The following is a 16,055-nucleotide window of genomic DNA, read 5'->3' on the forward strand; positions in this document are numbered from 1 at the left end:
GCGACGGACGACGCTAGAGGTAAGATTTGGCTTTCATCTATAGCTAACTGCTTAAGAGCTCGAGTTGGTAGATAGGGAGTGTTTGACGTTCCATACGTTACTGTGTTGAGCTTATAAGTTTGCACTGGTGCGTCAACACTGTCCTTCCATAGAATTCTGAGCAAGTCTCTTTGTGGAGGATGGACTAGAATCTGTCGATACATTTTTTGTACATCTGCTGTGAAGGCGTAGCGATGTTTTCTAAATCTAACCATTATAGAAAATAATTCCTGCTGTGGAATTCTTCCCTTCAACAAAATATCGTTTAATGATTATCCCGATGTCGTGGCAGTTGAGGCGTTAAAAACCACTCTTAAACGTGTACTGCTTTTGTCTGGTCTGTAAACCCCATGGTGAGGCAGGTAGTACAAATCATTTATGGATTCAGATCCCTCAGCTAGTTCCATATGCTTTAAATCTTTGTATTCTTGCATGAATTCAGAATACAATCATTATAAATTCGAGTCCCGACCCCAATCGTTCCCAAACCTGATTAAGTCTTTTCTCTGCTAAATATCTAGACCTCACCCAACAATTCAGCGTCCTTCATGGGCATGCATACGACGTACTGACCTTTCGAGGTTCGATAATGAGTTTCATTAAAATGTTTTTCGCAATATTTCTCTTCAGGACTAAGAGCTGAATCCGGAAAATTAATATTTTATACCTCCCAAAATTTTTGCAATGTTTCTTCAATTTTTTCATTTTGCGTAAGCAGACCACAGTATTGTGATTCAAGTGGTGAATTATGCACAATACCACTAACTACAAATCCAAAAACCGTTTCCTGGAACAATAAGTCTTTTATCGCGCTGCGAACTTGACCCGATTTTAATAAGAAAAATTCTGCACCCAATAGTAAATCAATTTCCTCAGGTGTGTTAAATCTGTTATCAGCTAAGGAAATATCCCTGGGGATGTCAATATTTTCAATAGGTATGGGGGTAAGGGGAGTCATTTCTGTAATTTTGAGAACATTAAAAAAATCAAGTTCTCTAGAGAATGATTTTTCCTTATTGGCAAAGTCCTCAATTTATAATTTAAAGTAATATCAGTTCCATTTAATCCTGAAATCAGAGCGAAAACCTTTGTTTTTTTAATCCCTAATTGTTTTGCAAAATGATCAGACACGCAGTTAATCTGTGAGCAGCTGTCAAGAAGAGCCTTTCCTTTGATGAATGTCCCCTTCGAAGTTTTCATCATAACAATTGCAGATGGCAAGATAACACTTTTATTCATAGCTAATAAACAATTTGAAAGACTCGTCGCCCTCTCATTAGGCACCGGAGAAATATCCTTCCCCCCAGCTCTCTTCTGCTCTATCGTCTGTGAATGTTTATTTGAAACAGAATCCGAATTCGATGACTCATCCTTATGAAGCAATGTATGATGTTTTGAATGGCAGATATTGCAAAAATGATTCAATCGACATTGACAAGCAATGTGCTTTTTTACCAAACAGTTTAGACATAAGTTATTTTGTTTTACTAGCATAAATCTTTCACCAAAATTCATATCAAGGAATTTATTACATTTAAAAAGGGAATGTGGTGAATTACATATAACGCAGTTTCTTTCCGAATTATTTGAATGAACAAGAAGGTTTTTTTAGTTTTATTTCATTCGTTTGCTTTGATTTTTTTTTTTTTTTTTTTTTGATATTTTCCAAAGTTTGACTTTTTTTTCCTAAGAATGTCATCGAGTTATCGAAATTAATAACATCTGAAGTATTTACCGATAATTCGAATTGTTTTCGAGTTTCCTTGTCTATTATTTTGTCTAAAATGACAGTAGTAATTAAAATATCAGAGAATTTGTTTCATTCGAAACCCAAATTATTTAAACCTCTAATGTTTTTATTCACAGCATCTACTAGATGCCTTAATTCTTTCGATGATTCATGAATAATTTTTCGAATTCTAAAATAGCTTTAATGTGAATGTTAACAAGAATCCTCTTGTTTTCGAAGGGATTTTCTAAAGCCCTAAATAATGATTCAAAAGTATCTTCCTGAGTTTGCAACAATTTTGCTTCTCCCTTAAGAGCGACATGCACATAATGTAGCTTTTGTGCATCTGTTAATTGAGTATTCGAGGTAACAATATTATTAAATTCAATTTTAAACATGTTCCATTCTTCATACTTTCCGCTAAATTGAGGAAGTGGAATTTCAGGTAACTTTATTTTACAACTACTCTTTGCGATATCAACCTTATTAATATTAGCAACATTATCAATTAACATTTGGTTGAAACTTACCTCTAGATCATCGATTCTTGCTTCTAGATCTAATAATTCCTCTTCTAATTCAGAAGTATCATCCTTTTCAGGCACAGCAATATCATATTCCGATCAAAGTGCATCCAATTGAACAGACATCTTTTCCAAGGCCTTGAGCTTGGCATCTATTTTGATTTTTGTCCATGCGCTGGTACTGTCCGCTATGACAGTCTCTATTCTAGTTAGCTGGGCTTTCAGTGAGCCCTTCTTTCGATTTAAAGCAACTATAGTGGCCATTCTATACTAATACGAACTTACTTAACAAAAACAAAACAACTCCGCGAGTGGACCATAAATTTTTTTTGGTATAAAATGCTATGAGTTACAAGAGATAATTGCGCTGGTTCCAAAATAAAACTAACTAAGTTAGTCCACACAAATATTTAATTATTTACATAACGTACAAGGTTACAAGTTAGGTGCTCCATTAGTACAGACAAAGTGGAACGATGGAACGCACCATAGGTCCGCTGCGCACCTTCTTCAACAACCAACTCCACTAAATTCTGCTCCTCTCACAAGAGGGCGCTGATCCTAGAGGGTGCTATATTAAACCAAACAGCAAGTAATATAACAAGTTGACTGTGTGTTATTACTGAAGCCTACCCATGTTCTCTGGAAAGTGAGTTTCTATAGAAGTTTCTTTTTGGTTTTCTTCTATACCGTGAATAAAATCTCCATTTTGAAAAATAAATAAATAAATAAATAAATAAATCGGTCAATATTTTTTACAATAATCTGCTTAGAACTGCTCATCATTTAATCTCTTAATGTCAGAAACCTTTTTCTAAACTGTATTCTAACTGCTGTCTAAACTGTAAAAATAGACAATTTGTACATATTTGATAGTTAATGAGTTATTGGGCATTGATAAAGCCATCTCTTCTTACATCTAACATATTTAAATTTTTAAGTATTTTGCTTTGAAGGCTGTGTATGCTTGTCTTGAAAATATAATTTGTGGATTTTTTTATTGAATTAATTGAATCTAAAAACATTTTATAAAATTCTGTGTATTTATTGCTTCTGCATGAAGAACTATCATTAACTACTCGAGTCTTCTAAATGTAATTTATGGAATTTTTGTTGTAATTCATTCTAAAACATTTATTTGATTCTGTGGGGAAAAATACTGTTAATTTTTGTAAAATAATGCTTTATATTATGTTTTTATAGCACTTTGGGCTCAATATGTGGTTTGTGTTTCAAAGAAAAAGAGTTTGATATAGCACCTAAGGTAAATTGGTATTAATTTTACTTGCTTTTGTGTTTTTTATTTACGTGCCATATTTATTCACATAATTTCTTGCCCTTGTGTATTTTCCTCGTAGTTTGTTTAGCATATGATTTAAAAACTTGTGGCTTATGGTAACAGTAGAAAATATATACATAAATAGACAAATATTTTATGTAATTAAAAAATATTATCGAAATTGGCAAGTCCTTTGAAATACCTAATAATAATCTTAGTGTGGCTTATTAAACATGGCATATTAAACGGCAAAGCTGTTTAATATGCCATGTTTATCATTTAAGCCATCTCTTCAGAAATAGTAACACCATGTTTTTTCCCCCTTTCAGTTTTTAAGTGGGAAAATTAGTTGGAAAAAGAAGAGAAAATACATATAGTATTGCGAAACAAAATATTTTTGTCATAATTTTACCTTATGCAGCAAAGAAGAATAACAAACTTGTTTATTTATTTATAATCTGTTATAGTGCTTATAAACTAAAATATTTGTATGAAATTATAAGAAAGTTCATCGCATTACTTTATGTATTTTTATTTTGTCTATTTTTATTATAATTAACTTGGCATTATTCGCACGAGAAAAACAAACGAGATTGCTCATCCTGGGTATGACATACACAGGGTGGTTTCTTCCTCCCTTTTACCATTAAATCTGCACAAAATATAAAAGAACAAAAACAGAGAAGAGAAAACATAGTTTTAAACATGTATTAAAAATTTTACCTTAAATTTGCACATTTCCAGCAAATGCATGTCATATGTTCTATGCAACATGTTTTTCACATTTTTCACAGACAAACTTAGTTTTTCTCTCTTTTTTGGCCCCACATTCAGCATATATGTCATCTTTACCTTCTTAGCAGGAGGTATATTGGCCTCATTATTGCCCAGTTTTATTTTGCCAACTTTTGACTTATACAGTCAAAAGTTGTTAATTTTAGACTTTGTGAGAGCATTTCTTGTTGACTTCTTATGTTCTTATAATCTCCTGTCAGTTGAAATGGCAGTATTATTAGAAATGAACATCATATTCGATGCCTAGTAGGTGGTTTCTTTGTTGATAACAAAATTATCCGTGCATTTATTGCACGGATAACAATAGTAGTTTCTTTCTGAAACCAAAGAGGGAGGAGTAAACTTCTCTTTTACTTGTGTTAAAAAATATTGGAGGAATTTCTTTTTTATTTTTCCTCAAAGTACCAACAACTGTTATAATTATTTTTTTTTCTTTTCGAAAGTTCTTGAGAAAGTGGATAAGATGTCTACTAGTTGTCCAGTGTTAAATTCCTTCCTGAGTTTTAAAGGGATTCCATTAGTCATTTTACCACATTACTTAGGATGCATAAATTTCTAATTTCTAAGTGTAGAAAACTCTGGAGTCAACCAGCACAAAAATTTTGATTCTTTATTTGGATTTTGTGTGTGTGTGTGTGTGTGTGTATATATATATATATATATATATATATATATATTGTCCAAAACAGGCATCAACCTCTGTGAAAGGTTCTAGTTTTTCATCTATTGTGACATATTCTCCCACGTTGTATGATTCTTGGCAATTTTCTACAAACAAAGAATCACGTATTGGAGCTAGTTTGTCGAATTCTCTCCTGCTCTGGCGGGTTTGTCCCTCATCAAAGTGAAGGCATCTCAATAAAAAATAAAAACATGTTGATGACATAGTTGTATAGAATATTTTAATTCTAGTGCCGTCTGTTGCCCAAAGATCTCATATACTCGTATATACATGGGATGATTTATGCAAACCAATGAGATACAACAATCCAATAAATGCTTTAATTTCAGCTTCAATTAGTCTCTCTTTCATCTCTTCCTTGAGAAAAGAGCTCTTTAATTGAGCCAATAAAAATATTAGTGCATTGCACTAGTTTCTTTATGAAATCAGAAGATTAAAGTAAGTTGCAATCTTCCGGAGGATAAGCAACATTTTTTGAAACTCATCTGTTTCCAGGGAGTTTCAAAGTTATATTTTTAGCAGAATTTCATTTTACTCTATTTTGTTATATTATCCTTTCTTATACAGTCAAAAGTTGTTAATCCAGACTCGTCGGGACTTCGGCGATTCCGGATTATCGATTTTTCCGGATTATAGATCATCAGTTTAAATCTGGTAAGATGGCATGCAGAAATTACAAAATTAAAAATATGAAACTGTACTTTATGAAATAAAGAACAATTATGATCTAAAGGGTATCAAAATTTACAAAAAGAAAAAGCTTAATATTTATTTGTTTACTTTATTAAACATTTCCTTCAATGTAAGTTGCTTCGTTTCATGTGATAATACTTTCTCTTTAATTCTATTAAACAGACATAATTTCTTGTTTAGTTACAAAGTTCCGCTGTTCAAGTCCTATAATTGCTGTGTTGAGAATACCGACTAATTTGTCAATCGAAATGTTTTCGTTTTCAATAACCTCTGGGTCACTTTCTTCACTATCGGAAGTGAATTATAATGACGAGGAACTTGATTTAAATCATATCAAAGACAGAATGAAATACTACACTTAGTATGGAATTATAAACCAAATAAAATAAAAACATCTGCCCTGAAGATAAGGATAGTGCTGACAGATCAACTTCCAATCCCCCGCGTGAAATTGATAAACAGATTTCGGATCTCAAAACATACTTTCGCTTTGTAGATACAAATTACATATTAGTAAATATATATCGGAAATTCTATTTGACATAATCTTTCTAATCTATCATAATCTAATAATGTCGTTTCTGCCCCCCCCCCTCTGCCGCAGAGCAGCGTGAAATTGATAAACAGATTTCGGATTTCAAAACATACTTTCGCTTTGTAGTAAATATATATCGGAAATTCTATTTGACATAATCGAAAGTTCAAGTTTACTTTTATAAAATTGCTCTAACAGTCTGCAAAAAATAATAAGCCGGATCCAATTCGAAGATTAAGGAACAACGCAATCGGCAACATTAACTGAATTATATAACTTTAGCTTAGCGTATAACTCCGTTACAATTTAAACGCGCATGCGCACAAACATATTCGCAGCCGTAAGGGTCTTACGCGCTCTCGTAAACGCCTGTGCGCATGCGTGAACGCGACGCATGCGCAGAAAGTTTGTAGCTTTGAGGTCCGGATTATGGGTGTCCGAATTAACGACTTTTGACTGTAAAATAGTTTACTTTCATTTGAATCAGAAAGATTGCCCTTTAACTCAGATTCTATTTCAATTGAAGATTCATGTTCCCTGCAAATTTCTTCATCATCCACCTCTTCATTATTGGAAAACTCATTACCTTTCTCAAGACTTTCTTCACCCAAAGAAACGTATCAGGTAAATTTCTTAAATGCCACATTTCTTCATTATAACATCAAAAGCACGCCATGATGAGATAACGATTTCAGTGCGTCTACTAGTACTCAGAATTGTAACAGAAATGCTCGCGCTGGGTGTGACACACACTGGAGTGACGATTTCAAGATATCTATTTTTAGAACACTTTCTCATATTCTTCTCTTCCAAGGTTATGGCCTTGGGGGCAGCTACAAGAAGAATCTTCCATTTAAAAAAAAAGTTGGAGAGAAACAGCAAAAAAACAGAGGGGGGTGGGTATGATATGTCCAGCATTATCAAACCCGTGTTAAGTATATGAAATAGCATTTAATTTTTAGTCATACAAATTGATAAATTTCCATTGACGTTGCAGTAATTTCAGTAATGCTGTGTTGGTGTTAAATGCAATCATTCAATATTTTTATGCTATGTGAAAATTAGTTTATATGAGGTAGGATTCAAAAGTTCTCGGACTGAGTCTATAATGTAAAAAATATTATCAATTAAATTTCAGAAACACATCCTCCTTCGAAATAAGACCCTTGTTTCAAAGGAGGATGTGACACACTTTTGCCAGCGCCTGTAAAGTTCATCGAAACATATCTGGTATCCATTTTAATTCAGCCTGCAATGCACATTTAACTTCATCTGAAGATTGAAATCAATGACCCTGCAAGCATCTTCCCAGTTCAGGAAATAGGAAGAAATCACAAGGTGCAAGATAAGGTGAGTAAGGAGGATGAGGCAAAACAGTTGTTTTCATTTTTGCAAGAAAGTCATTGATGAGGAGGGATTGATGAGCAGGAGCATTGTCATGCAACAGCACCAATGACTGCTCAGCCCACATTGGTCTCTTCTTCCGGATCGACTTATGCAAACGACGCAGGACTTTGACGTAGAGTTCTTTGTTCACAGTGCATCCTTTCAGGGATAAGTTCCAGATGCACAGTGCCCTGGATATTGAAGAATACCTCTAGCATCACCTTTCCTTTAGAGCGATCTTGGCAGAATTTCTGCTTCCATGGGGATTGTGGTGATTTCCACATTTCTGATGCTATCTTGGTGTGCGGGTCATACAAAAAATACTACAGTCAAAAGTCTTTAATCCGGACTCGTCGGAACTTCAGATTATTGGTTTTTCCGGATTATAGATCATCAGTTTAAATCTGGTAAGATGGCATGCAGAAATTATAAAATTAAAAATATGAAACTGTAATTTATGAAATAAAGAGCAATTATGATCTAAAGGGTATCAAAATTTACAAAAAAAGCTTAATATTTATTTGTTTACTTTATTAAACATTTCTTTCAATGCACGCATGCATAAAGCATACATTATGCATAGTCGAAATTAGAAAATTGCAACCAGAAAACTATTTGATGTGTATTTGTGATATTTATAATGACGAGGAATTTGATTTAAATCCTATCAAAGATGGAGTACATTGAGATGAAATACTACATTTAGCCAAATAAAATAAGAACATCTCCTCTGAAGATAAGGATAGTGCTGACAGATCAACTTGCAGTTTATTGCGTGCCGCGTCGCCCCCCCCCCCCCGCACGCAGAGCTGCAGGAAATTGATAAACATATTTCGGAATAATTAGAGAATCAAAGAATATGCCTTTACCCATTTTTTGCAGCAATTCCACTTTTTGTTTGATGGACATCGGAACATGCTTTCGCTTTGTAGATCTTTTGGTAGTTCCAGAATCGGAAATTCTTTCTGGCATAATCGAAAGTTCAAGCTTACTTTTTATAAATTGCTGTAACAGTCTGCAAAAAATAATAAGCCGGATCCAATTGGAAGATTAAGGAGAAACGCAATCTGCAACATTAACTGAAATAGATAATTAGATAATTTTAGCTTAGCTTATACTGTCCGTTATACATTAAACGCGCATGCGTAAATGTATTATGCGCTTGCGTAGACGCATATGCGCATGCATTAACACATGATGCATTGATGCATGCACAGAAAGTTTGTAGCTTTGACGTCCAGATTATGGACTTTTGATTGTATTTCTCATCTCCAGTAACAATTCTGCCAAGTAGGGAAGGAAGTTTGTTAAGAGCCGAGATTAAGTCTCCCGCCATTTTCATTCGAATTCCATTTTGGTCTATGTTTAACATGCGGGGAATGACTTGTTGACACACCCTATGCATGTTAAGATCTTTAGTAAGTATCCGCTGACATGTAGCCTCTGATATCCCATTTGATTCTGCAAGTTAGCAAATTGTTTGCTGCCTCTTTGCACATACCGCCGCAAAAACCTTTTTGATATTTTCATCGGTACGCAAAGTCATGGGACGGCCACAGCATTCGTCGTCTTCGGCACTTTCCTTGCCTTCTCTGAAACAACGATGCCACTTGAAAGCTTGCATTCTCAATAATGTTTCACTTTCTTACATATGCTTCAACATTTCAAAAGTCTCCGTAGCAATGTTTCCCAATCGAACACAAAATTTGATATTGATTCTCTGCTCAAGTGATGCTGTTTCTTTCTATCGCCGGTTACTGAATGCACCTGCTTACAAAAAAAAATGCTGTCGGCGCGAGCTTTCGACCATATGATTTGGGGCAAACCACTTTTAGAAAAGGGAGAAAATACAGTAATACAAAAATGTTCTCGTAATCGCACTACTGCAGAAAAGTTTTACATTATAGATTCAGTCCGGGAACTTTTGAATCCTACAACAAATTATTTATGTGTGTGTAAAATGTATGTTGTATTTGACTAAAATTAATTTAGTTTTTAGTCAAAAATCAAATTAAGAATATCAGGTTAATCATTCATATCAGATCAAATAAGAGATCAGATTTTACTTCATAACAATCACATTTTAGCAAATGTACTGCAACACTATAGGGAATTTGCTATAACATTATAGTTATCATAAGGTAAGGTATCGAAAACTAATACAGTCAGAAGTCTTTAATCCGGACTCGTCGGGACTTCGGCGATTCCGGATTATCGGTTTTTCCGGATTATAGATCATCAGTTTAAATCTGGTAAGATGGCATGCAGAAATTATAAAATTAAAAATATGAAACTGTAATTTATGAAATAAAGAACAATTATGATCTAAAGGGTATCAAAATTTACCAAAAAAAAGCTTAATATTTATTTGTTTACTTTATTAAACATTTCTTTCAACATGTGCATTCGTAAAGCATATATTGCGCATAGTCGAAATTAGAAAATTGCAACCAGAAAACTGTTTGATGTGTACTCGTGATATTTATAATGACAAGGAATTGGATTTAAATCATATCAAAGACGAAATACATCGAGATGAAATACTACATTTAGTAAGGAATTATAAGCGGAATAAAATAAAAACATCTGCCCTGAAGATAAGGATAGTGCTGACAGATCAACTTTCAATTCATTGTGTGGCACGATGTCCCCCCCCTTCTGCAGAGCAGCGTGAAATTGATAAACAGATTTCAGAATGGTTAGAGAAACAAATCACCTCTCTGTCACTTTCTTCATGCCTTTATCCATTTTTTTGCAGCAGTTCCACTTTTTGTTTAATGGACATCGAAACATCTTTCGCTTTGCAGATCCTTTGGCAGCTCCAGCATTGGAAATTCTATTTGACATAATGGAAAGTTCAAGCTTACTTTTATAAAATTGCTCAGTCTGCAAAAAATGATAAGCCAGATCCAATTCGAAGATTAAGGAACAACGCAATCTGCAACATTAACTGAAATAGATAATTAGATAATTTTAGCTTAGCGTATACTGTCCGCTATACATTAAACGCGCATGCGTAAACACCTACTCGCATGCGTGAGCGCATTATGTGTTGACGCATGTGCAGAAAGTTTGTATTGAGGTCCGGATTATAGATCATTCCAGATTGTGGGTGTCCAGATTAACGACTTTTTACCGTATTAATCAGAAGTTTGATATTATGATATATAATGGAAGTTGTTAGTTATTAGTATATTTAAATTGATACCCATAATTCTATTTTTGGTTGATAAATGTCTAATAATTAGTGCATATTAAATATATATTTTATTTTTTTAAATTCTGAATGTGTTAAATTAGGCTACAGATAAGTTGTTCTTTACATAACTCATTATTGATATGATAAAAATATACTGTAAGAGTTCATATGAGGTATTAATTACAAACACATGTATTTGGTTTATCTAAAAAATGTACATTGTTTTTAAAATCTTCTGATTTGTATACCAGAATTTTTTTGTTTTTAAAATCTTCTGATTTTTATACCAGAATATTTTTACTGAAATCTGAGGGAAATAAATGAGTGCAGTCCAAATTGTGCTTAACATTTATTGATGTAAATATTGTTACACATATTCTTTGATATTTGTGCTTGTTTGCAGTTTAGTTTATATATATATATATATGTAAAATATAAAAAATATGATGACTTTGCTCTTCGGGAACAGGCAACCTCTAATTAAGTTTCCACAATTTCAGGATTTCCCCCCTAGACCAGTACATTTGAAAACATTCTGGCATTTTATGTAATTGCTAGTAGAAATGCAGAGTTCATGCCATTTTTCGTCAGACTACTCCCTGCCATCACTGCTGTAAGACCTTGCGCTGCTCTGTCCCTTCTTCTTCCCTTGGTTAGAATAGTTATTACATCGAAAGCTTAATTTTAACTTTAATTTAAATCATTATTGGATATGTAATTTTGAAGAATCTAAAAGAATATTGATCTGACATTTTTAGTGAATAAAGATATGGTTTAGTTTTTATTTATTTATTTTTTTAAATGAAATTCTTCTGTGTCTTCACTTCGGCTGCCTTCCACTTCGCAACGACTAAACCTGGACTCTGATGTGACCAGATTGCCAAGCTTCATTCATGTGCCCAACTGCCAAAATATCACACATCTATATATGTGTGTGCATGTAAAAAAATTTTAAAATATGTTTAAAGATAAATTATAATTTAAATTAGCAACATAAATTAATTTCCTCTCTGTATTCTAAAATTTGTAATCTTTATTTACACTGCATCATTTCTAATCCATGTCCACTTAAATAATTTTGATGATGCAAATGGAACTAAAACTCGAATAGTCAATAATAATTTTACAGCAGTACTAATTATCCAATCATTATGCATTGAGAACCAAAACTAACTCAGTCTGAATTAAGATTGCATCCTGAATTTAACACGCTTGCTACTCCTGTGCCTAGCTAGATGGCTGTCTGCTGCTTCGTTCTTGGTACAAAGTTATTAAAAATGTAAACCTCTTGAAACAGGCACAAATAATGTGCCAAGTTGTTTGTGGCTGCAATATGTTTACTGAAAATAAAATGAAGATTTTTAATGTGCCTCTACTGCCAGTCTTCTATTCGATCAACATTTCTAAGCCATCAAAATTCCTGCTGTTTATTACTTCTAAGTTTATTTCTATTACATGTCTGCCTTTGAGTGTCACCTTTCTTACTATGCAGTAAAGCCTCTTTAAGTTATAATGCAGAGAACCATCATCAATCCATTGCAGCTTTCTTTCACCAAGTCATCTTTTTACATATATATATGTATTTAATTATTAATTTTCTATTTCTGATTATCACCTTGGAAAGGAAATGTAAAAACTGTTGCAAACTGAAATTAGGAAATGTTAATATTAAAGAGGACTGTGTTAAAACTATTAAAAACTTGTAATGAACTTAAAACAGTTTAGCATTTGTAATGGTATGCATTAAAACCGTACAGTTGAAAAAAAGAAAAAGAATAGTACATGCATAAAAATAAGGCAGAACAATACATACATAAAAAGCAAGTAAATTATTGCTGATTTCCCAGAAGAAGGTTGACTTTTCAAGAAGAATTAACCCTTTCACAAAAATTCTGTAGTAATTTGGGTATGATCACATTTTGTCTCCTTCACATGTTTGAATGAATTCTTTTAGCTGCAAAAAGCTAATATAGGAGGGCTGTAAAATTAAGTAATGGCAACACAGGTATAAATAAATTTTTAATGAACTTACAAGTGCAATTGCATTACATTCATTCTATGTAATCACCAGCAAAGCTTATAACCTTTTGCCAAATGACGGGAAGCCATTGTAGACAGTAGAAAGGTGTTGATTGTTGATGTGAGCAACCGAGCGCCCTATTGCATGGAGTACAGCTGAAACGTCATGAAATCGGTGACCTCAGAGGGGTTCCTTCAACTTCAGAAGCAGATCGAAGTCACGACGACTCATGTCGGGTGAGTTGGGAGGGTGTTCCAGGATTTCCCACTGCCACCGTCACAAAAGGAGAATGACATTGTTTGCGACATGGAAACGAGCGTTGTCATGCAATACGATAGGGAGATTTTTCTGCAATAAACGTGCACGTTTGCGCCACATAGTCGGACGCAGATGGTTCTGTAGAAACCGACAATAGTAATCTGCGTTGACAGTTTGTCCGTCAGGTACAGCATGTGTAAGAATCAAACCGTCCAAGTCATATGCAATAATCAGCATAACCTTCATCCCACTGGGCTCCTGTCGAAATTTCTGTGGACGTGGCGAAACTTGGTGACGCCATTCATTTGATTGATGCTTTAATTCAGGCTCATAGGCTCATGCCTGTGTCTCATCAGTGGCGACAATATACTGCAGAAATGTGTCTCCTTCATTGCGGTATCTCTCCAAGTGGGTGCCAGTCAGTGCATACTGGTGCCATTTCTGTACTTTGGTTAGTCAATGTGGAAACCAGCGGGAAACAATTTTCCTCATGTTGAGAGATTTCTTCATTATGCGCCACACCGTTTGATGACTTAGATCAACCTCTAAGGATAATTCTCAGACAGTCCATCAGTGATCTATGGTAAGGAGACTGCTCAGGATGTCAATCTGCTCTTGAGAAATGGAGGGCTGACCTGTGCATTGCAAATCCGCAGTCTCATTCCGACCCAAACGAAATGCTTGAACCCATCGTACTACTGTCCTATACGGTAAAGGGTTTGTGCCACAGGCTTCCACTAATCCTCGATATCATTCTGTTACATTTTTGTCACGGGCAACCTCGATTTTAAGCCACAACCACTGATCACCTTCTGAAAACATGCTTTAGAGTGATGGAAATAAAACTCCTCACTTTAACGGCACACAACAACTACCCTTCTAAGCAGATCGACGGTTTTTTGCACTCTACACATCGACAACAATGCCACCTCACCGCTCCCATATCCTATCTGCGCATGCCCACCCTTCTGCGAGTTTCAAGGTTAAGTTACCACTATTCAATTTACAACCCATGTATAAAATATGTATTTAAATGAATAATTTATAATTTTCAAACATGAATGTAATTCCCCATCGCAATCAAAAAAGAACATATTAACGAAAAGATTTTTATAAAAACTGATGGGGAATTCAGAAGTATCGATGTATATAAAACCAGTGTAAATACAGTCAAAAGTCGTTAATTCGGACACCCATAATCCGGAATGATCTATAATTCGGACCTCAAAGCTAAAAAACTTTTTGCGCATGCGCCGCGTTGGCACATGCGCACAGGCGTTTTACGCGTGCGCGTAAGACTTTGACTACTGCGCATATGCGTGTGCGCAAGTGCAGAATACGTTTTCGCCTGAGGATTTAATGTATAACGGACAGTGTAAGCTAAAATTATCTAATTATCTATTTCAGTTAATGATTGCATTGTTCCTTAATCTTCGAATTGGATCCCGCTTATTATTTTTTGCAGACTGTAAGAGCAATTTTATAAAAGTAAACTTGAACTTTCGATTATGTCAAATAGAATTTCTGATGCTGGAACTTCCAAAGGATCTACAAAACGAAAGTATGTTTCGATGTCCAACAAACAAAAAGTGGAATTGCTGCAAAAAATGGATAAAGACATGAAGAATGTGACAGAGAGGTTAGTGAAAACGAAAAAATTTCGATTGACAAGTTAGTCGGTATTCTCGGCACAGCAATTAACGGGACTTGAACAGCGGAACTTTGTAACTGAACAAGAAATTATGTCTGTTTATAGAATTAAAGAGAAAGTATTATCACATAAAACGATGCAACTTAAACAACTTACATTAAAAGAAATGTTTAATAAAGTAAACAAATAAATATTAAGCTTTTTTTTTTTTTTTTTTTTTTGTAAATTTTGATACCCTTTAGATCATAATTGTTCTTTATTTCATAAATTACGGTTTCATATTTTTAATTTTAGAATTTCTGCATGCCATCTTACGAGATTTAAACTGATGATCTATAATCCGGAATCGCCGAAGTCCCGACGAGTCCGGATTAATGACTTTTGACTGTATTATACAATTTAAAGTATTGTATGATTATAATGTCTTAATTACATGCATATACAAAAATACAGGCCAAAAATATATATAATTTTGATCCTGACTTACAGTTTAAATTCCATAGCTGCTATTGTGAAGCTTTTAATTGAAAAGGACGTTTGTTGGAACCAATCCTTGAGAGATGTTTAGGTCTCCTATTAAAAGAGGTGGGAAAGAGTGTTAAAACTGTGTATGTAGATAAAAGTGGTGAAAAAAGAATTTGAATGAAGTCCACTGATTTGCTGTAGACCAAGAAAATCTAAATCTTAAGTATAAAAAAATCTAAATGTTAAATTTATTAATAAAAATCCCTATAAAGTAAAATAACTGTAATTTATTATCAAACTAAAGATTATTTGTTCTCATTCCAAGATTGGATTATTAGAAAATATTTACACACACATATATTTCATCGGATTATTAGAAAATATTTATACACCCATATATTTCATCGGATTATTAGAAAATATTTACACACACATATATTTCAACTTGATCTCATATTGTTGTATATTTTTATGTATAATAGTTTCCCATCCCCTTTTGAATAGTGATAGAAGTGACTTTGCATTTCATGGTGATATTATTTTTATGCTGAAAGTTATGTAAGGCCTCTCTCTCTTTTTCTTTTTGATATATTTGCATTTCCAGGGCTTAGGTCTCCTTTCCAAGTTACATCATTCAGCTTGGGCTCATAAAAGGAAAGAAAATGCAGTTTTGATAGCTGTGCTGTTAAAATACACATATGCACCTTATTTTAAGTAAGTATACACTAATATGCATATTAACAATATATATTTTCATGTTCGCCTCAAATTTATGCTTAAGGTAAAATCTTCAAATTCTT

At 33.8% G+C, this 16,055-nt stretch overlaps 1 protein-coding gene across 5 annotated transcripts in view; it reads left to right on the plus strand.

The window, feature by feature from the left end:
- Positions 1–16,055, plus strand: part of LOC118198542 (uncharacterized) — a 211,667-nt gene that overhangs the window by 108,134 nt on the left and 87,478 nt on the right. For all 5 annotated transcript variants that reach the window (XR_015040678.1, XM_085814991.1, XM_085814990.1 and 2 more), the window contains 2 exons: positions 3,496–3,556; positions 15,860–15,969. Coding sequence is in view for 4 of the 5 variants with exons in the window: in XM_085814991.1 (XP_085671117.1) it covers positions 3,496–3,556; positions 15,860–15,969 (171 nt within the window). In the remaining variant the exon portion in view is untranslated. The remainder of the gene's footprint in view (positions 1–3,495; positions 3,557–15,859; positions 15,970–16,055) is intronic.

The sequence above is a fragment of the Stegodyphus dumicola genome, chromosome 4, assembly GCF_044657685.1.
Source record: "Stegodyphus dumicola isolate Sdum_Otavi_A_Nest chromosome 4, ASM4465768v1".
NCBI lineage: Eukaryota > Metazoa > Arthropoda > Arachnida > Araneae > Eresidae > Stegodyphus > Stegodyphus dumicola.